Genomic DNA, 22,495 nt, shown 5'->3' with positions numbered 1-22,495 from the left:
GTCTGACATATACACGACGATACTACTTGCAGAGATGCTGCGTTACTCTACATGCATTCCACTTACTTATTCATATTCTCTATACATATTAAATTAGCAGAATCTATAATATATCCATATAGATCAACGATATAATTGTTAATTTAGATACATTAATGTTTATTTATCATTGAAATAGCTAGTCAAATTAATATAACACATAATATAACACATATATATAGAGGAAATAATCTTGCGAATTTGAAACAAGCAAGAAATATATATAGCTATATCTGACAAGCATACTTAATTACCCGTTACATAACCTCCAATTTTCTTTCCATCAAAGTCTCGTTACTACTTTAAACTCGGCATTATCATTATATTAGCATTATCATATTACATCTGAAACAAATCTTCTCAGCATTCTCAACCATTCATAAATCAGTTGACAAGCTACAAAATATCATTTATCCATGTTGAAATAACCTCAAAAGTAAAGCCTGCAAATAAATCGTCTAGATCACATACCATAAAAATGCAATGCAACGAGACATAACACAATTCGTCTAGCCTGTTACGTGTCACGTAGTTGAAGGTCGTACACCATCGTACAAGTGAACATATACAGGGTGTCCCTCATTTTGGATCTCTCTACTTTCTTTCTCCAGGTAACCTATTTTTCGTAACTCTTGTTCGCTTTTTACGTACATACGTTTGTTTCGTCGACTTGACAGAAAATCTAAAGATACTTGGAACATATCTATCGATATATTAGATCGATACGAACGATCGTATTTGCAACGGTAAAAAACAATCTCTTGATAAATAACAACTATAGCGGCGATGTCGTCAAGAATTTAAATATGAAGACAGCAACTTTTTAAATTTCCTAGCGAGATTGTCATTTGCCGATATCTTAACTGCTTCAAAAAGCGTCACAAATCTGTGCTCGACTGACTGACCATAGGATTTTTTCGAACACGAAGTACCGTCTTTACGTTTTCACGCTTATTCAGAATATTTCATGAAATTTCGTATACATATATACGCAACAGTGTACTTTTATATTCTAGACGAGCTGTGAATGTTTATACATGTTTATATCTTTTACTAGTACAACTAAATGGAAATTTGGCCCACCTAGTAGATATTACGATCATTGCTATACTTTGGACATTTTCTATATTTTTCTAAAGCATACTGGCGAAGTTTGAACCTCGGAAAAGAAAAGTGTGGGCCACCCTATATACAAATGTAGAGGTTTTCTTGCGTAAAAGACACAATACACGATGCGTCGCAACGCCGAAACTTGCGTAACGGTGAACGAGCCCGATGAATCGAAGTTCGCGCGGATGAACGTGACGAGTGATCGATTCGCGCAAGTACGCCTGTGACATTGATCGACGTTATTCGCGACGCTTTTACTTATTACGCCCGCACACGGTCACGTAGGTCGTGGCGACGTAATCGACTGTGACCAGGGCTACGGAGATTACGAGGACACTGGCCCCGTCACGAGCTTCTCCACGCAATCCACAAAGAAAACCAGACCCTGTTGAATAATAAATCTTCCCGTTTTGCTCACGGTGCAACGATCGCGCCACGAGACGCCACACTGCACGGAATAAAAATATTTCCACGTGTACTGGACAACGTTATCATTTTACATAAAATAGCCACGATGTTAATATTCCGTGGAGCTATCGAAGAAGACGTATGATCCTGTTGTGGATGAATGGTTTGCAGGTTCGATCGAACGAATACTCACGATCTTTTTGATTTCTGGCGCCTTGTTAACGAGAGAAATTGCAAATGATTCAATAGCAGAGACTTACTTCTTACGACAGATCGTAAATTTGTGCTCGCTCGGAATTGCTGATTCGCGAAGCGTGCAAACGAGGAACTTGTTCCTTAGTAGCTTCTTGATGGAATGAGATAGATCCGAGGTGCGCTCGTTACAACCAAAAATACTATTTTAATTTCCAACAAATTTTCTCCAGAGTATTCCATTCTCAGCTATTTTAGTTTCTAATTTTTCTAAAATTGTATTCTTCGTATACTCGATATAGTGATATGGTATTTTACCTAGCAACTTTTATAGCATAATTTACATGTCGATAAAGTCACATACGTGAAACCATGTCAAATGTAATATGTGTTTGTGTATCACGTACAAACGCAAGGACTTCAGGAATCTAAATAACTCACAAATCAGACAAATCAGAATTTCGTCTAATTCGTTGTAAACACGCATTTATTTTAACTCGTTGATTTGTTCAATTAGGCGGGATTTAATAACAAAACAATATTAAAAAAGAAAAATCTTTACAGGAGCGCAGTGGCGGGAGCATAGGTGAGACCACCGATAGGAGCGGCGTAAGCTAATGGCGACGAGTAGGCGGCTGTATATGCGTAAGCATTAGGATAAGTCGCGTAGCTGGTAACAGTTCTGGACGCAGGCAGGCTGACCAATCTACCAGGTTGAGGAGCTTGTGCTGCCAACTGTACTGGTGTAGCGAGAGCTTTCACGGGTGCTCCTTGTGATTGTTGTTGTTGTTGGGGTTGTTGTCTTTGCTGTGGATGTTGCTGTTGCTGTTCCTGTTCTTGCTCGCTTCCCTGTTCCTTCTGTATCCTTTGCTGTTGGCGTTGTTGGATCTGCTGTTGCAGTTGCAGTCTGGATTGCTGTTGAAGCTGTTGCAACTGTTGCAACTGTTGCTGTTGCTGTTGCTGTTGCTGTCTTTCGAGTTCTTTCAGCTGTTGCAGCTGCTGTTCCTGTTGTTGTCGAAGTTGTTCATCGCGAGAGGTTGTACCGGCTGTGACTAAGGGACCGGACCTAGCCTCGACGACCTCGACATCGGAATCCGGACCGCTGGATGGAATCGCTGGCGCTGGTGCAGGTGCTGCGGGCAAAACAGGTGCAACTGCCGCGGAAGGTGCGATGGAAGGTGCATACGGCACCAGTGGAGCGGCAATGGCGGCAACAGCCGTCGCTGGTTCCCGGCTGACCACCGCGTTAAAACCGTTTATCGGATCCGCCGTATACTCGACGATGCGTCGAGTACCGTCTGCCTCGATCAAACTGTAGCTACCCTGCACCAGGTCGCCGTTTCTGGTTTCGTATTGGGCCTTGGAATCCCCGGTCACCGCATCTTGAACGTCGTACGCAAAACTATATTGAGGCGCTGCGTCTAGTTCCTCGAGCTTCGCTGCCACTACGGGTGCCGCTGGGACCGCTGGGATCACCGCTCCTTTGGAGAGAACCGCCACGCTTAAGAATACGATGAGCTAGAATTTTGGAAAGAAACGTTAGCATCACGTTAGATATTCTAATTATCGTATTAATATTAGATATATCGTATTTTTTTCGATGATATAAAAAACGCTAATAACGGTGTGCGAGCTGTAATCAACATATCGATTAAATTCCTCTGATCGAACAATGATCGAAGAACAATGATTCGGAACATAAGCAGTTTGCCACTGTAGAACCGTAAAACGCACACCATTATCAATAATACGTCATTCGACCCATGCTGAACGTGCACTTCGTTATCTTGCTGAGGAAACGTCAGACTATCTTTCCCAGAAGGGCATGGCTGACACTGGAAACTTGGACGATCAACAAAGTGGAAGTAAAAGAAGCAGAGCAACGTATTCTAAACCTAGGGATGTAAACGTTCAATAGAGAAGGAGGTATAATAAATCTATTTAGAGACCGACATTCGATGTATAATAATGTAAATGTATAATAAGAGAAGAGGAACGATAGCATCTATCATGGACCAGTTAAAAATTGGTAAGCGTTACTCTACGTGACTCTAAGCGATACTATTTGATGGATAAAACTAGTCAGGACTAATCGTCGCGATTAGTGTACCTCCTTACCTTTCCAGCCATGTTTGTTTGCAAGAGGATCGCCAGGAGACTGATGCCTCAGGGTAAGATTCGTCGTACTTTTATACGCGTGATGACTGTCAGTGTTTTCGTGTCATCCGCCAACAATAACCCGAGCTATTCCTTGCACCCAAACACGAATCGTGCACACCCGTCTTACACACGCATACACACCGCCCCCACTTGAATCTCTCCTTCTTTTATTCGGGCTACCTATTACTCTGTTTCTTTTACCATCCGATGACCTCCTCATAAATGTTGCGATGTCCATACGTACAACTACGAGTCGATGAGTATGCGCGCTTATGTTTCTTCATATCGTCGCGGCCTATACACGCGACCTGTATGCCAATATGTCGAAGATACAGAGCCACTTCGAGGTCGTGCGACGAAACCGCGAACGTAAACCGTGAACTCCGCTGTAACCCTCTTGACGAAAGGTGTACGCACTTCCAAAAGTTTACGATATTGCGCGATCGTTATCGATTAGCATTTACGTCGCGCCTGCGACACCTTTAGCCAAGCCTGCACGCGAGAGAAAAAAGGGTTTCTTAACGCTAGACGAGTGAAGTATGAGACTTGTATCGGTGAAATCGAAACGAACGTGGAAAATGTGTTGATTGAAAGGGAAAGGGAAACCTTTAACCGTATATTTTACAAAGATCATCGAGATTTCTGAAAATATACTGTTCGAAATTTAGAAGATTTCTATGAAGAACGACGAGTTGGTCATTTTTACCGTGTTCTGATTCCAACGATAATACTTGCGTCGAAAGAATGCTAACTGTCCGTTCTGATTCGATCTTTGGTAGAATTTTAAATTAAAAAGGAATTCTTAACGTATGCAATGGCAAACAGTACCGGCTATCATCGTATTTGTCGTAGCAACTACGTACCGACTAACTGGACCCAAGTATAGTATATTAAATCTCGAATCATTTGGCAGCACTTTGTGACGTGATTACAAAAATTTAATACCGTGAGAACGAAATGAAGATGACCTAGTAAAAAAGGAAACATTTCATTGGGAAAGAATCGTATATGGAAATAATTGTTGCAGCCGGTGTATATTGTTTGCGCTAAATAGGTAGTAAGTGAAGAATTTAGGTTAAAAATGACCCTTGTTTCTGTTTATCTTCGATTGATTCAAATCAAGTATCCGATTGATTTCTTTTCTATAGTAAAATGAATAGATAACGCTATGATAACAGCTGGCACCAATACATTAATACATTAATGTAGTCGGAACATGTGTCAATCGAATTCGTTTTAAATTTGACACACGATCGCCGAATTTTAAGTGCAAACGAAGTGTGAGCGGCCATATAATTTGTATGCTGATACATCGAAGAAAGTCATTCGAGGTTATTCGACGAAATTACGAAAGGTAATGGATTCTATCAGTATACGCTTATTGTGTCTTTTCTTTCCTTGCTCAATGTCCATATTCTTACAGGATCGGACGCCGGAGACACCTTTCGTTCGAATCGAAGAATAGAAGGAACAGATGATTCATATATGCCGACATACACGAGATGCTTTCGGTAATTATTCTTTAATTCTGATACGTATATAGTATAATTATCGTAAAATATAAAGATAGAACGTTTATCATGTTCAGGGAAATTTTGCCTATGCCTCCTTAAATCTGTGTAAAAAGAGGTTATCTGTGCGAAGAGACAATGGATAATCGAACTTTCTTTCGTAACAAAACATTGTGAAAGAATTACAACAGCTGCTTGTAGTCGATTCGTTCTTTATTGTTAGATCCCTTATTTATTATGTACTACACGTATAAATCGCAATAATTTATATTCATTTTCGATATATATATCGCCCATTTGTAATATGATATCTTTTATCTATAATATATATTTTACAGGAAAATTAAAGAATCATTCGTTTCTGATTGAAAGAATAACTTTATTCTGCTGTAATACGATCTTTAAAGTGCTACAGTATAGAAAAGAAAGATCGCAAAATAATCTGCGTGGACTTGCTTTAAAGCGTGATACTTCTACTTTCTGATCATCAAATTGTATTTCCTCTTGGATGCCTCTATATTCGCAAAAAGAGGTAAAAGTGAGAATGATTTTTGTCACAAAAATGTATGTTTTGAACTATTTCACTTTTCATTCAAAGTGCCATAAAACGGTTTTTGGTTTTGGTACGAATCGCGAAAAAATTTCTTAAATTTCACAGGCTTGTTCGAATTTGTAGAATTTTCGGAATAAAAAATAATTTTCACTTTCCCGCCCCGCCTCTAAGCATAAAAGCGTCTTCGAGAAAAATTAATTTAGAGTTGAGAAAGTAGAGACTTTGCCAACTGAAATGAGCCCACGCTAATAGTTGTACAATCTGTCATCAGGAAATTACAGTACTTCAAAAATTGATAACATTTTAATTCAGAATTGATGATCGTTTAACTTGCCCGCAAAGATTTAAGTAATAAACAACAAATAAAAGAAATAGGTAAAAGACCCATTTTATAATTTCAGAAAACGAGGATTTTCTAATTTACAATATTTTACACAAAAATATTTATTTAAATAGTCGTATGGAAATATAATTTATTGATTGATATCGATGCAATCGTACGATCTAGAAAAAGAAAATACAAATTTTAACTTTTATTTAAATTAAAATGCATCTAATTATAAAACGTAGAAACATAATTATGAGGATGGGAATAGCAATGATTACAATATATTTTAAAAAAGTTTTTAATATAAACATTTCATTATAAAATAATTGCAGTATGTACAGTGTAATATGACTAGTTACATAGTAAGCGGTACAAAACGGCAAATATAAATTTCTTTTGTATTACGAGCGAGCACTAAGCAATGCATGACTTAAATGACATAAGATTCATTTCATTTCGCAACGAGTAAATCTTTTTCATATTGATACCAATTTAATGTTGTGTTTTGCTTATTAAAACGAAATGAGAAAATAAATTGAAGCTAAAATTCTTGCTCATGAAGTTAATAAATTCCATGTACCATTAGGTCAACCCTACCCTTCTTTCTCTACCAGGATAAGTATAAATTATAAAGTATTAAAATTGTCTAAGGATGAAAAGCCACTGGAGCGACCTTCAGGGCAGGTTTAATGACAGCCACAGGTTCTCTGTGGACAACCGCGTTGAATCCATTCACAGGATCCGCCGTGTACTCAACAATCCTCCTGGTGCCATCAGCTTCGATGAAACTGTAGCTACCACTGACTATGTCACCATTTCTAGTTTCTTGCTGAGTTTTCGAATCTCCTGTTAAACTGTCTTGAACGTCATAAGCGTAAGTGTACTGTGGATGAGGATCGTAATTAAATGCTGGATTCACTGGTGCAAGTTTAGCTAATGGTACTGCTGGTAAAGGAACTGCAGCTCCCTTGCATGTAGTAAATATAGCGACCGCCAGCACGATAACCACTTGCTGTAACGTAATAGAGAAATATTTAATTTCTTCTATCAGAAATTAAATAATATGAACGAAATATAAAATTTAGTTACGGTAAATTATAATATAAATTAGAAATGATGTAGTTAAAATACAAAATAAATAATAATATTTTGCGATCTGATTAACGATATCTTTTTGTGTAAACTATTTTAATTACACTGTCTTGTACACTGAATGTGTAATTTTCAAAAGAGTTTTTATTATATTTATATTATATTTAAAACTATATATCACAAAACATGACATGAAAATTTCATTTAAATTTAAATATAAAAACCCTATTCGTTCTAGTTTTAATTCTTTCTCTACTAATATGTACACAACTGAATTTTTCATATACATACCCTCCATTTTTTAATATGTGAATAAATTATACAAATTATATACATTATATTTTTACTACTTTATATATCTAAAGATGATTAATAACTTAACAACCCAATTAGTAATCAAGAATGAATTAACAAAACAATTAATCAGATCGTTAATTTTTAAGTTACCCTCTTCTCACCTTGAAAGCCATGTCGATTAGTGTTTTGGATAATCCTACGATTGAACGAAAGTCAAGAAGGAAACTGACTGTTCGATTTCTAGTGACAAACGTATTTATAGGTGTACGGAGTTGTCATTTGTGAATGTACGTGAACCGATGCTCATCGCAGCCCTCGATGCATCGCAAATAGCTTCGAAGGCGTGTACGTGACGCGCTTCAGACAGAGTAGCAAAAGTTTCGCTCTCATTTTTAGTTCTCTAGTAGCTGCACATTGAACCCTTCGAAATTTTAGCGATAATTTTTATCATTCTTCTATCAATTCAAATTATATTAAAAACTGCTACCTTTGAGAATAAATGTGGAAATAATCTTCAAATTACATTAAAATTGTATAAAGAGAAAATAACCCTGTTCGACGTTCGTATAGCAAAATATAATAGCTTACTATCTTTGATATTAATTAACAACAGCGTGGAGTATCTCTCATTAAAGAAGATGTAGTAGAAAAAGATGAATGGGTTATTACACAATGCATAATGTAAAAATTTAGAGGGAAATAGGAACAATTTGGACAATAATTCTTCCAGGTTAAAACTCTTGTGCTTTCACCATTGCGTAATTCCGTATGGTTTTAGTCGCAGTAAGTGTAACGTTTCCGTCATGCGAGCACATGGCGCGAAGAATACTAAACAGTTGGAATGATCCGTTTTGGAATGCTCACATTTCGTGTCCCTCGTCCCTGGATCTCGCATTGGTTATCCGACTAAATACTGGAAGCATTAAAGTACACATCTGGTTCTCTGAAATTATAACTTTTCACACTTTGATCATAATTAAAAGCTAAAGGGAAACCAAAGGATATCATAAAATAATTCATTAAAAGAATTAATTAACCCTTGAAATATAGGCGCCTGGAACCAATGACTAGATTAAGCGTAATCCATGGTAAGTTTATACAAATTTCACCGATAATAATAATTTCAAATTGTATACAAATGCTATTTTAAACTGCATAATGAATTGAAATTGAAAATAGGTGTTTATATTGCGACATGTAATTTATTTACATATAAAATTTATTATGTAGAAACTTTTACAGAATAAAACACACAGTCATTAAATAACAAATTCCGATAATACTCTACTTTATTCGTGTGTGTGATTACAATTTTTACAATTCAAATAAAATTGAAGGAAGTATAAAATGTCGCTGATACAAAATGTTCAATACAATGTACTAATAAGTATAAATATTTTAAATATCACACAAATATTCAAACCACTTTAACAACCTTATTTTTGTACAATAACATGAGGATATATTTATTACTTAATAAACGTCATTAATTAATAGTTTAATCAGGATGATTACTAAATTTAATTTTCATCTTATCTTGAAAATTCATCTTATAATATAATTTCCATATATTTTTACAAGATATTTTTATAAGAAATTTATATATTATGATTTATTAACAACTAATAACATAAATCTAACCCCAATCATTCACTTCCAAAAAAATAGTACTTATATACTATAAAGATTTAATATAATATAGTATCATGGCCATGTAATCTTTTGTCTTTTCTTTGATGGAGCTTCCTAAAATATATGAAAATAATTAAAATATTTGTTCTAGGCATTCGTTAGTAAATAATCATTATTTACGTTATTCATATTGTGATAAATAATCTTACAATTTAATTAGCATTAATGTTATATCAGTAATGATACGTGCATCTATATAAAAACAATCTAACAAACCCAAATAAATACATAAATGAAAATTAACTACAAGTGATGGAATAATTAATAAACATACATACATCATGTTTTCCATCATTATTACGTTTCTCAATACCATTGCATTTTTTAAAGGTATTTGAATTATATAAACGTATTTTATTAGATGTTTGTTTAAGTTCACTTGCAGAGGATTTTGGTCTTATACAAAAAATCTCTTTTGCCGTTTCATTTATATCTGTTTTTCTAGTACTTGTACCATTCCTATAAAAAATTAATGTAATTACTTTATTAAAGGAGATATAATTTTATATTGAGCAAAATGTTTTTACTTACAATGAAACAGGATTTCTGTGTGATTCATTAACAGAGTGCATTGCCTCATTATGTTGTCTTACATCTGAATTTTGATTACTCTCAGATTGTCTTTGAGGTAACGGCAAAGCCACCCGTTTATATAATTCTATTAATTCAAATCTGGATAAATTTTTATAGTCACTGAAGTCAATACATCTCTATAAACAAAGCAGGATGGAAAGATGTTTAAATAATTGTAATATATATAAATATTGATATTAATAGCTATTTAAAAAATACTATAACGATTCTTTATCTCAATGAAAACCTACAACATTTAATTTTATATTTATAAAATTACAATATCTCTTGCAATATAAAACAAGAAAATTTCATATCTTGATAGTAGATAAGATACTAGTTCTAAAAAATTCTTTTTATTACAAAATGTAAAAAAAGAACAATTATATTTTAAATTACGGTACAGGATATCTATAAGAAAAATTTTCACACATTATCAGATATATCTGCAATTAAATAATTATTAGTTTAATACACAAAGATATATAAATTCTTCATGATTTAATGAAGAAAAATTGTTGGTAAACATAACCTGGTTTGCTTACATTTTCTAAAATTTCCTTAAGATCTGATTCTGACAATAATTCAGGATGAGTTAATTCATACATTCCTAACGTCGACATTTTATTAAATATTTCATGCACTAATAAAAACTACTTTATAAAATATCAAGAGACCATTTGACAACTTCCATACACAATATTATATTCAAACAACGGTTTGAGTTGGTTATCAATGGTTATCATTCGACAAGTATGACAATATCAGATAATATCTGATAATACCGATTATTTCAAAATATTTATAATTATACACACATTTTGCTAGTTTATAAATTTTATAATAAATCTTTAAAAAGAATTTTATGTATCATGTGAAATAATAACGCTCATGCTTACTACTATTCTGACGCACTCCATTATACAATGCACTAATTTCTTAGAAATTTATGTCTATACAACGTATATTGAAAAACCGGGAATTTCCTACAACGACATGATAAATTGAAAATAGCTTTTCCTCGTATTTAAAATTAATAGTTTTTTTAATAATAAATACATCTTTTTCTAGTTAAATGACGTTAATTTACCATTATAACTGTTTAACTAATTTTTAAATCATAATTTCGTTAACTAATTTGTACGTATCAACTTCTAAATTGAAAATTTTAATGCAAAATTTTTCATAATATTTAAAATGAAATATTTCATGTAAATGACAAGATCATAAAATTAAAAGGCATAATGTAAAGGGATAAAAAGACTTGCTTGATGTCATGTTTTTTTCTAAAACTAACTTTCTTTATTCCTTTCATCATTAGATTTTTCATTATTGTATTCAATGTGATTTAAATTTTTCATTTCATTCATAATTCTTTATAATACCTAACTATGTACTAAGAAAATCTACACATGATCATAACAGTTCGAAATAATAAACAACAAAAATGAGTAACGAATAATTTACATTCATTAAAACAAACCATTTACACTTCTCATATAAACATGAATAGCATTAGAGTAAATAAAATCTTATGATTCTCATTGTTCTTTCAGTTTAACGTTTTGTTCAAAACAATTCGATTTTCCAGATGAATAAACAAATTGATATTTTGTTACCTAATAAAATCATTTTTGAAGATGTATTTTATACATATGATAGAACAATTATTATCCAACTTTTAAACTAGTTATAATCTTTGAAATAGAATATGCTCAGAACTATAATTTTACATATAAAAAATCCTCAAGTATATATTACAACCTTAATAGGGCATGAATTCAATTAGCAACATTTTAAATTTTATAATGCATGTTACTAAATCCGACAAAATTGTCCTTAAAGATTTCCTTTGTTACTTGTTTGATTTTTTTCCTAAAACTGTATCCAATCGTCAAAACCTGAGATTTTTACTTTAAATTTCGGTACATAACACTTTCACTATTATTATCCAAAATGATTTTAATTAATTACGTTAATGTTCTCTTCGTTTCTCTGTGCGTATTGATCTTTTTTTATTTGTTTCATTCTAATGACCGTTTCTAATCAAAATTACCATTTATAAATTATGACTAATGTTGATTTTGTTCTTTTTAACAAAGGAACGGTAATCATGATTATAATATTATTGTAACGATTTTTCGATAATTTTACGATATTAAACATTAAAAGTTATATGTATTTATTTCTCTATCGACAATGTATATCAATATAAATATGATTTTATTAATGTAGCTCACATTGCAATTGTATTATCATCCAGAGCTTTCTGGCGTAACTTCCTGCTTCTGTAATCTGAACGCCATTATCTGATGGTATTATGATATGATTCGCGCAATAATCCTTCAAAACTATTTACTAATAGTTTTGATGGCAGAAGTGATCAATTGCTGGCAAAAATTGTAAAAATAACGATAATATTCATTAAAACGAAATTCCAATAATTGTAATAAAGTTAAATGAATTGCAAAAGTAATAGAAAATATTCAACAATACTACCACTATTATATTCAAAAATAAATGCAAACCAACTGTTTTATAAAGGAAAGGAACTTATTAAAATTATGAATATGAATAGAATTATGTGAAACAAAATATTCTAAACAGGGATAAAAAAAATATATATGTATATATATGTATATAATTTTTAAGTACCAGGCATAAATTATGAATATTACCCTAATTAATCTTTGTTTTATCATAAAACAATCTATAAATGAATTAAAAATAAATTAGTTTATCTATATATCATGATCAATTGCATAGTAATTTTATTGATACCTCATGCACAAATTAAATGGTTAACAGTTAAATAAAAAAAATGAAAGTTATATGTTGGAAATTAATTATGTTCAAAATTATATTGAAATTGTTATTTTAATAATGTATTAATAGAACTTACTCCAATAATTTTATTGTAACACAGTGTTGGCTGTATCAATATTGTTATATTTGATAATGATTAATAAATCATAATCAAAGTTATAAAATTTAATTCATATACCTTTAATTTAAGTAGGTATTTTCTAATGAAAATGATACAAATAATTCAATTTAACATGTGCTTAATAAATTATACTTTTACTATTCATTCTCTAGATAGAGACCATTTCAAGATAGTCCCACTGTAAGAGATATGTAAAAAATTGTAACTACTAGTTATAAAAAAAGCATTTCGATTTCTGCCAGCAATTTGCTTAAAAAATATTGAATGAATATGTAAATTAGTATACAATAGTAATGTTTATATATTTTTTTAAATGAATAAATGAAATGCAAGTAAAAAGGCACTATATTTGGGTATGGGAAACAATCAGGTATTTAGGCCTCCCTAATTTTTTTCTTGACCAGTTCCAATAAATCACAGATCTTTCACTAAAGAAGTTACGCCGTTGCGATTGAACAATCTTCATTCTATTAAACATGTAAAGTCTTACTTGTTTGGTACTAAAATATGCATGTTAAGAAGAAAATCAGTGTGAATTATAAACAGCCATATTTAAATCAGTTTCGGTGTTATTCAATAATATATTGGAAGCATAAAGTAATGTTTAGTCATATATCACTTTATATAAACTAGGATGGAACCATTATTCTATAAACAATGAAATCTTTCTTTCCATTGTTAATCATACTTGACTAGTGGGAAAAATTATTAATTGGCAAGAGAATGTTTAATTGCTCCACGCACACCATGCCATATTTTCCAAAATGACGGATACGCTTCATCATTATCTCATGTTATGTAAAAAGACCGGTGTTGCTTCATATTGACTGTCGAGGATGACATTCATCTAATATTCATTTCATTAAACAGGCGTTTCATGATCAGTCTCTTCAATTCTTCCCAATCTCCATGCATTTGGATCTCCTGCTGCTGCAACGTAATAACATAAACATTTTTTATTACTACAGAATAACAATATGCTAATATGAATTAAAATATGAACTAATATATACATGATATGTCAATATATAAAATCTATTTATACGCAACCACAACAGAATATATCTTTAAGATAAAATTGTATAAAACTAAATTATTGGAACATTAATAAACATGTGAATAAAGAACCCCCAAAACTATATTTAATCTTGAAAAGAATTAAGTGTTAAATAATTCTAAATACATCATATAACAAAATAAATATATGTAACAAGTTATTATACCAGAGTAAGTTTTCTTTTCAAGTTCTATAATTAGTACTTCAATTTGCATCGTATTTGTAACAGTACTATGTTTTTTACTTAACTACAAATCTTTAAATTAATATACTAGGGTATAATTGTCAGATATATGGTATTAAAATCTTTCCATTTTATTGAATCTGAGCAATAGTATTGTGACAGAACCAACATTGTCAATATAATTGAAATATGAAAAAACATACAAAGACACAAAAACAACTCACCTGAATACAATAACCAGAAGAAAATAAATGAAGTTACCCAGTGATATTTGTATAACTGTATGGATATCCATTGCAGAAATATAACATATATCACGTACAAATTTGTGCTAAGTATCTGCACAGTTTGTGTCACAGGAATATTATAGGGAAGACTGAACATTGCTGTGTTGTACAGGATGTAAAGGAGGTGTACGTAGGTGATTAATATGATGCAAAGTGTTGTTCAGCACTTCCTGAGTCGTGTACAGCAGCGGCATTCTCTCTTCTATCCAAAGCAAAATCAAAATTGATGCAAAATTATAAAAAGTGTATGTTGCATATTCAAACAAATTATAAATCTAGATTGTTAGTTTTACTTCAGCGAATACATGCACCAATTATCATGCAAAAGATTTCTATATATTCAACATATACATTTCAATATTTATATATTTACTTAAAGAATAATTGCTCGACATAAGAAAAAAATATATAATTGGCAGAATATAAACATAAACTACTAATACAGGATAGTAACGTTTATAAATTGCAATGACAAAAGCTTTAAAATTATTCTATAATGAAAAAAATTTACATTACAGAATTTTTTAGATCAAATTGTGTTAGTAATATATAAACTTTGTGATAAAGATTTGTATTTCTAAAAGTACATTACGCATGATACATGCTCATGCCTAAATATAAAAAATATAAATATATGTGATACTGTACATGTAAACTGCCGTAATACATTTTCAAAATATTGTTTCAAATCAATTTAGGCAGTTTTAATGACTATAATTTATATAATGGGTTTTTTATATATTTAGATTTTCTCTAAATTATAATATCTATAATATCTTTATTTGAAACAACTTTTTGTAATGGAAAAAGACTTTTCAAATTGCATAACACATTTAAATTAGAACTACCATCTACTTTTAAAATGATATCATTAAGGATGATTAAGTGTATTTATATTATTATATTATACTATATTCACGTTTTATTTAATTTTTCAAAGGGCGCTTTTTAAAAAAGATAGGAATGTTGGAATAATATAGAAATATTACATCCTTAACAATATGTTTAAGTATAAACATAAAGGCATTATGTGTATATGTTATATCTTATACATATATGTATATGTGTATAGTGCATGTGCATGCTATTTTTTATACATTTAATATTACATTTATTATTATGTTTGTCATAAGTTTCAAGATCCGAAAATCAGTCAGCAAAAATTATTTATGTATGAGGTAATAGGATAATTTAAGTTTCTTTAATATATTAGGTTAAGTAAAAAGTTCTGAGCGTTTTTCGCTAGATGTCTTTAGTGAGCCATATCTCACGATGTGCACATCGCATCGAGTCATAGTATACACCGATTTCAAGGTGATATTACGCATCAAAAAGGTTCTTTGTCAGTTTTGTGTTCGGTGAAGCCAGTTGTGTGTTACAGCGTTCGAAAATGGAGATAAAAAAAGAGAAAATTCGATACATTCTTCAGTACCACTACGACCAAGGTGAAAAGGCGGAGCAGGCGGCCAAAAAAATTTGTGCTGTTTATGGACCCAGTACAGTATCGAATGCAACAGCAAAGCGGTGGTTCCAACGATTCCGTTCTGGTAATATGGACGTCGAAGATGAGGCACGCTCTGGTAGGCCAATCGTCGAAAATGTGGATAAAATCATGGAAATCGTCGAGTCGGACCGGCATGTGAGCACTTATTCCATTGCCCAGGAACTGAAGATTAGCCAGAAAACCGTTTGGAACCATTTGCATAAGGCTGGTCTCAAGAAGAAGCTCGACGTATGGGTGCCACATGAATTGACGCAAAAGAACCTTTTGGACCGAATTGATGCCTGCGATTCTTTGTTGAGACGTAACGAAATCGACCCATTTTTGAAGCGGATGGTGACTGGCGATGTAAAATGGGTCACATACGAGAACAACAGCCGAAAAAGATCGTGGTCCAATCGCGGTGGGCCGGCCCAAACGATCGCCAAGCGTGGATTAACGGCCAAGAAGGTTTTATTGTGTGTTTGGTGGGATTGGAAGGGAATCATCCATTATGAGCTGCTCCCATCGGGGCAAACACTTAATTCGGACCTCTATTGTCAACAACTGACCAGACTGAAGCAGGCGATCGACCAGAAGCGGCCAGAATTGGCCAATAGGAAAGGTGTTGTGTTCCATCAAGACAACGCCAGGCCGCACACATCTTTAACGACGCGTCAGAAGCTCCGAGAGCTTGGCTGGGAGGTTCTATCGCATCCGCCGTACAGTCCAGACCTGGCACCAAGCGATTATCACCTTTTTAAGTTTTTGCAAAATTTTCTTGATGGTACAAAACTGGCCTCAAGAGAGGCTTGTGAAAATGAGCTGGTCAAGTTTTTTACCAATAGGGACGAGGACTTCTTCAACCGCGGAATTATGAAATTGCCTTCAAAATGGACAAAAGTAATCGAACAAAACGGCGCATATTTAATCTAAATCGAATAATCTTGACTATGTTAATTTCATCGTCGAAATAAAGCGAAAAAGCGCTCAGAACTTTTTACTTCACCTAATATATGTTGTAGTTTTGATAGATCATCGTACACACATTGCAATGTTATTCAGTTTAGTTTAAATAATTAAGTATTAAATTATCCAATTATGACATTAGAAATATATGCTACTATAAAAACGAATTGTACTTTGTTTGATATTTGTTCATATATTCGGAAAATTATTAATAATAGATTTATAATATTCGTCTATAACTTTTGTAGATTTTATTAACGTAACAAAACAACTATTGCTATAATAGTTACAAGTGTTACTATTGTTCATAAATGCAATATTAAAAAGTACTTACCTTGAAGTTGACGGCTGATGAGAGCAGTAATACCTTGACTATCACCAGTCTTTTTCACAACGAAGAGTTTGGTGTCAGGATCGTTTTCTAAGGCTCCAATACCACTTAAACCAATTACTTGTCCATTTTGCTGTTGATGACTGCTAGCGGCCATCGTTTCGCTAACCTAAGATTATATTACATACTAATATATAATACCTCAATGAATTCATACGTATTATAAATTTTTAAGAAAAACACATACATACCTGCATCAATTTTTTTACTACATCCCTTCCCAAAATGTGATCAAACACTGCCTGCAGAAATTGATCACTAATTATGCTTAATTTTAACTTGTCTCTATGCCATAGTAATATCCTCGATTCTTCCATAGCTGTTATTGATACCTGTTATTGATCACAAATGTATATATTATATAAATACAAACACACACATGTAAACAAATATGTATTTTTTATGAATTTATTTCATTTAATATGTGTGTAAACTTATTTTGCTATGAAGAAATAGATTTCTACTAATGACTTAAAAAGATGTATAAACCTGAAAGTATTCGTCTGTAGAAACACCAAACCATTCTGGAGAATCCAGGAACTGATGTGGGAAGACAATGTGCAATGCTCTTCCATTTTGCGAAACTACTAACCTGAAGAAATATACACAAAAAAATTTAAATACCACTCTTTGCTTTTAAATTTGATAAAATGTGATTTATTAAGATTTATATTACAATTTACGTTATTTATAATATACACTTACTTCCCAGAAAGTACCAGAGATAAAGAATCAACTTTGGTTACTTTTTCTTGGGCATAAACTTCTTGATATTTCAACTGTCGAATAACCTTCATACAATTTAACACTTTTCTGAACTGATGACGTGATACTCTTAATGGCTGGAACACTGCAATATATACCTGTATGAAAAAGAATGAAATAAAATATTAAATTTATGTAACGTTATTATTAAGCGTAAAAATATACTGTAATAAAAGAAAAACATCTATTTCAATAGCCTTTTTCTAAATTACCATTTCACCTTTACATTAGAACAATATATAATTGAATTATTCTATATTACATATATGTTTGTTGAAACTAATATTTTCTCAATTTAAAAAAATATAATGTTAGATTACTAATATCCTAAAAGCAGTGATGTTATAATGAAAATCTATTTCTGAAACTGGATATATAAAGGTGCAAAAAGAAAAGATAGTATATACCTAAAGAATTTGAATCTAATGCAAACACTATAGCCAAACATACAAGCAATTTACTGTAATTAAAATTCTAATATATCTATCTATAACAGCTAAAACAAGAATATTACATCATCTAGAAAAAGTAATATGCTATAAATAAAATTTGGAAAAACAATAAAATATAGTGTATATCTTTGTATTCTACATACATGAAATATCAATTTTTAAAAATGGACAGATATACTTCAATACTTACAACAATATGTTTCTATTGTATAATACTAATTATATTAATTCATACATTATATATTTAATATTTAATCATTTGAAATAATTGTGTAACATGTCCATCTATTCATAGCAATTAATAATAAAGTCACTTTCACATTCAATAACAAAATATAATAAATTTAATATTTATTTAAATGTTCCTTACATAGCATGTATTTTACCTATGTATTTATCTAATTCCAAATATCAAATTTTAAACGCGCTAATATCTTAAATAATTTTAAGTATTTTAAATTGTTTGGTAGATCGGTAAACACTACTCTGTGATATAAAGTCAAACTATCATTCCTTCTGATGCTTCTCATAGCTTACCTCTTCAACTTCCCTTGAAAACTTGATAGGCCTGAGCTTGTAAAGAAGCGTGCATACATGGACGAAGTTGATGGCAACAAATAGAGCATTCCAGAGAGCAGCATCCAGCCAACAAGCTATTGTCCAGCCCCACAAAGCAAGAAAGGCACAGCCCACGAGCAGAGTGCACCTTAAATAAAGTACGCCATGTATGCCACTTGGTGCAAGATGTGACAATAGAAAGAAGGCATTTGCTAGTTGAAAGTAGATGTGGTTCACAGAAATTCCTTGATACGGTTGGCAGGTAAGAACTCCGTACAGAAAGGTTGGAGGCACTATCGGCGAATGAGGAGAACCAGATCCTTGACTGACCACTGATAGACCAGTAGCTGTAAGATGTTTCTTTTTTAAATATTTAATAGAACTAATTATATTTAAAACATTAAGTAATAATGTAGTAATAAAATTTATTACTTAATGATTAATGGTAAATTGTTAAACATTGTCTCAAAAAAGTATTTAGAAAAGTTAGCTCAAAAATTTGTTAACTGGTAAGAATAGTGATATTATCATATATATAAAATATATTACATATATCCACCATATTATATGTACATGCATACATACTAGCTCTATTATCAGTGGTCACATTCCTACATTCGTCATCTTCACGGTGTGTTGAAACTGGTAGTGATACTTCCGATGTAACAGTATTATGGGGGACATTAAACGCAGCTGCATTTGTTAAACTGCCATCGGTACCAAAAGATGTCCAATACAGAAATATAAAAAATAAGATAGAAGCACGCCAGCCTTCTCGGCTTCCTACAGGATCAAAACAGATCCACATCCCCGCATCACCACCAAGCTAAATCAATTTCGTCTTACTCTACAACAATAAAATAAATAATACTTAAATATAAAAAACTGAAATTAAGTTTACACAAAATATGAGCACAATTTAAATTGGTAATTGTTATGTTTCATACTTATTCATAGGAGATGTTAAATTGAATATTATATGCCACTTGTAAATATCCTGTCATTTTTCACATTTCTATTCTCAGCTAAAGTTAAAACTTGAAGACAAATACCATCTTGTGGACATCAAATTAAATAAAGGTATTTGCATTACCAATAGCTGCAGGAAGACTATAGAAACATCTGTAATATAAATATGCATTCATAATAAAGCACAAAATATAATATATGAACCTTTCCATAAATTTATTATGTTTTTCTACTTATTAGAAATGTGTGATTATATGTATGATAACATATCAAACTGTAGTTAAAAGAAATATTAAGTTTTGTGATAAACTTAATAATTATTTAACATCCTTACTTGATGACACAATAAAATTACCAATTAAAAATGTCAAACTCCAATTAAATGAAAATATTAAAAATTTTGTTACTCTATATAATGGTGAATTTGAAAGATTTTACAAAATTCAATTATTAATAATATTTTGTGAATTTATAAAAGAAGATAATGCTTTCAAATAAATATATTTCATGCTGATTTTGATATGCAAGTGATTGTGGATATTGACGCATGTTATAAAGTATCGTATTCAAATCAATAAATAACTTACTCATGGAAAATTTGAAAGGATGTGAACGTACGCAAGGCATACAGATGAAAAAGTAAACTATAACGTTAAGAGTAATTTGATAGTTAGAATAAACGGAACTCGTATACGAAACAAACTTGCTTATCTAATGAACGTCAAACTAGCATAAAGACGTTGCTTTAGCAAGGAGGAGTAAAGACGACGGTAGAGAATTGGGAAACAGAAGGGGGATAAAATAGGCCACGCGGCCCGTAATTTAAGGTTTGTTCAAAAATTTACTAGCAAACACAACCATCCTTTCAAATAAATAATTACCATCGTACGAAAATTAATTACAATTCAAAATACTAGAGATAAAATACAATAAATTTTTATATTCTATATTTGAAACTTACAATTTTTACAAATATTTATTTTCTTCTAATTATTTGCGTTATTTTTCAGTAATTAAAAGTTTTGAAACCTAAAGTTCTAATTGTAACTTTGAATTAAATGTTTATTATTTTATAAATTGTATATCGTCTACAATTAATAATTTATTATTTTAAGGAGTGTTGAAGTATTCGATAAAAATTTGAATTCAATTTAAATATATTATATTAGAAAATAATATTTGAAGTATTTCCTTTTATGATCTTATTGAAGTAAAACATGTTATCTTAAAATATAGTATTTCTTTTCATATAGAGCGTGCTCTTGGAAACAATTTTAAATTACACATCAAACACAATATCATTAACGAACAAAAATTTAAATCGTTAATATCTGCCTCACCTGCTATATATAGATCTGTATATGTGCTTTTTGAAATTCTTGTTGCTTTGTTTATAGGTAAATATAATAATAAAATGGCAACGGAGAAGGATTTGATTAATGGTATTTATTAATTGCAAATTTACAAAATGTTTATATTTCTTAAGTAAAAAGTATTTTATTACACGTAGTTAATTTATAAACACTTCTCAATTAATTTTTATTACATACATATCCAATTACTATTTAAATATGTAATTTATTTTCAATATTGATATATGTTAATATGTAATGTTTATTTCTGCTATAAATGTACATACTATTTATAATATAAAAATAAGTGGTGTTATAATTAATTATTTCGGTTATATCTGTATCTTTATAATTTATGTATTACATAGTAATTGTTATCAGAGAGTATTTTGTGTTGATAATAACAAATGTTATATTACTAAAGATTGTCCTACTTTCTGGAAAAAGAAAGTATAGTTATTGCATATGAAAGAATTTTATTTTTTAAGATTAATTTTATGTAAAACTTAAAATCATTTAAGTTTTGTTTGCTCATTAATAAACTTATTTCTACAGCAGTCAGAGAATCACTTAAAGCTGATGGGGAGCTTGGTCGTATAAAAGCTGAAATGCGTACAGAAGTCATAAAGTTGTTAGATAATTCAAATAAAGGAAATAAAACAAAGCTTCCAAAGCCACCTTTAGACATTGTATTTTTGAATGAACTTATTCGAGAATACTTAGATTGGATGGGATATAAGTACAGCTCTACTGTATTTATTTCAGGTATTTAATAATGCACTTCATATATAATATACTATATTACAGAAATTAATATATTCATAAAGTACTTAATAAATATCTCTGTTTTAGAATGCGACTTGTCAAAGCAACCTCTTGATAGATTTTTGCTTTTGCAAAGTTTGGGGCTGAAAGAAAGTGAGAATAGTACAAAATTACCATTGCTGTGTAGTATTGTAGAAACATTCAAGAATTTAAAAAATACATGAATATATAAAATTATATATAGACGTATTATTAACAAAAGTAACAAAAGTCTAAAACATTCATATTTAATATTGTTAATAAACAAAAAATATATGAATTATCAAACCCCCTATTTTTTAATTAATTTGATTTTTGTAATTTA

The 22,495-nt window shown here is 31.1% G+C and overlaps 4 protein-coding genes and 1 long non-coding RNA gene across 9 annotated transcripts; 2 read left to right on the top strand and 3 right to left on the bottom strand.

Annotated features, from left to right (window-relative positions):
• Positions 1–2,208: 2,208 nt before the first annotated feature.
• LOC117211986 (SWI/SNF chromatin-remodeling complex subunit SNF5-like) lies at positions 2,209–4,004 on the bottom strand. The gene is made up of 2 exons (XM_033456402.1): positions 3,868–4,004; positions 2,209–3,267 (listed from the first exon to the last, which is right to left on the bottom strand). Exons 1-2 carry the CDS (start codon positions 3,877–3,879, stop codon positions 2,308–2,310), a joined length of 972 nt encoding a protein of 323 aa, XP_033312293.1. The 5' UTR covers positions 3,880–4,004; the 3' UTR covers positions 2,209–2,307.
• LOC117212022 lies at positions 3,698–5,491 on the top strand. The gene is made up of 3 exons (XR_004488382.1): positions 3,698–3,778; positions 3,876–5,263; positions 5,333–5,491. It is a non-coding gene; the product is annotated as an uncharacterized LOC117212022 (long non-coding RNA).
• A 1,090-nt stretch (positions 5,492–6,581) lies between these two features.
• On the bottom strand, positions 6,582–11,099 carry LOC117212512. The gene is made up of 5 exons (XM_033457405.1): positions 10,501–11,099; positions 9,914–10,092; positions 9,661–9,841; positions 9,398–9,436; positions 6,582–7,313 (listed from the first exon to the last, which is right to left on the bottom strand). Exons 1-5 carry the CDS (start codon positions 10,576–10,578, stop codon positions 6,948–6,950), a joined length of 843 nt encoding a protein of 280 aa, XP_033313296.1. The 5' UTR covers positions 10,579–11,099; the 3' UTR covers positions 6,582–6,947.
• A 2,094-nt stretch (positions 11,100–13,193) lies between these two features.
• Positions 13,194–20,739, bottom strand: LOC117214456 (blood vessel epicardial substance-like). Of its 5 annotated transcripts, none has more exons than XR_004488871.1 (10): positions 20,602–20,739; positions 19,993–20,167; positions 19,631–19,892; positions 19,025–19,392; positions 17,976–18,133; positions 17,760–17,862; positions 17,462–17,602; positions 17,214–17,379; positions 14,368–14,632; positions 13,194–13,832 (listed from the first exon to the last, which is right to left on the bottom strand). XR_004488871.1 is itself a non-coding variant. In XM_033460600.1 (9 exons), the coding sequence occupies exons 3-9, from the start codon at positions 19,851–19,853 to the stop codon at positions 13,765–13,767; spliced, it is 1,227 nt and encodes a 408-aa protein (XP_033316491.1). In that variant the 5' UTR covers positions 19,854–19,892; positions 19,993–20,167; positions 20,602–20,739; the 3' UTR covers positions 13,194–13,764. The 5 variants fall into 5 exon arrangements, 2 of the variants coding, with proteins under 2 accessions (XP_033316491.1, XP_033316499.1); XR_004488872.1 differs by having other exon boundaries at positions 13,194–13,829; XR_004488875.1 differs by lacking the exon at positions 19,993–20,167 and having other exon boundaries at positions 20,602–20,734.
• Positions 20,708–22,458, top strand: LOC117214483 (lisH domain-containing protein FOPNL-like). Its single transcript, XM_033460633.1, has 4 exons — positions 20,708–20,841; positions 21,412–21,456; positions 21,922–22,131; positions 22,219–22,458. Exons 2-4 carry the CDS (start codon positions 21,429–21,431, stop codon positions 22,353–22,355), a joined length of 375 nt encoding a protein of 124 aa, XP_033316524.1. The 5' UTR covers positions 20,708–20,841; positions 21,412–21,428; the 3' UTR covers positions 22,356–22,458.
• Positions 22,459–22,495: the final 37 nt, after the last annotated feature.

Source organism: Bombus bifarius, unplaced genomic scaffold (assembly GCF_011952205.1).
Source record: "Bombus bifarius isolate JDL3187 unplaced genomic scaffold, Bbif_JDL3187 scf7180000007970, whole genome shotgun sequence".
NCBI classification, from domain to species: domain Eukaryota; kingdom Metazoa; phylum Arthropoda; class Insecta; order Hymenoptera; family Apidae; genus Bombus; species Bombus bifarius.
This window is presented reverse-complemented; position numbering and strand designations above follow the sequence as displayed.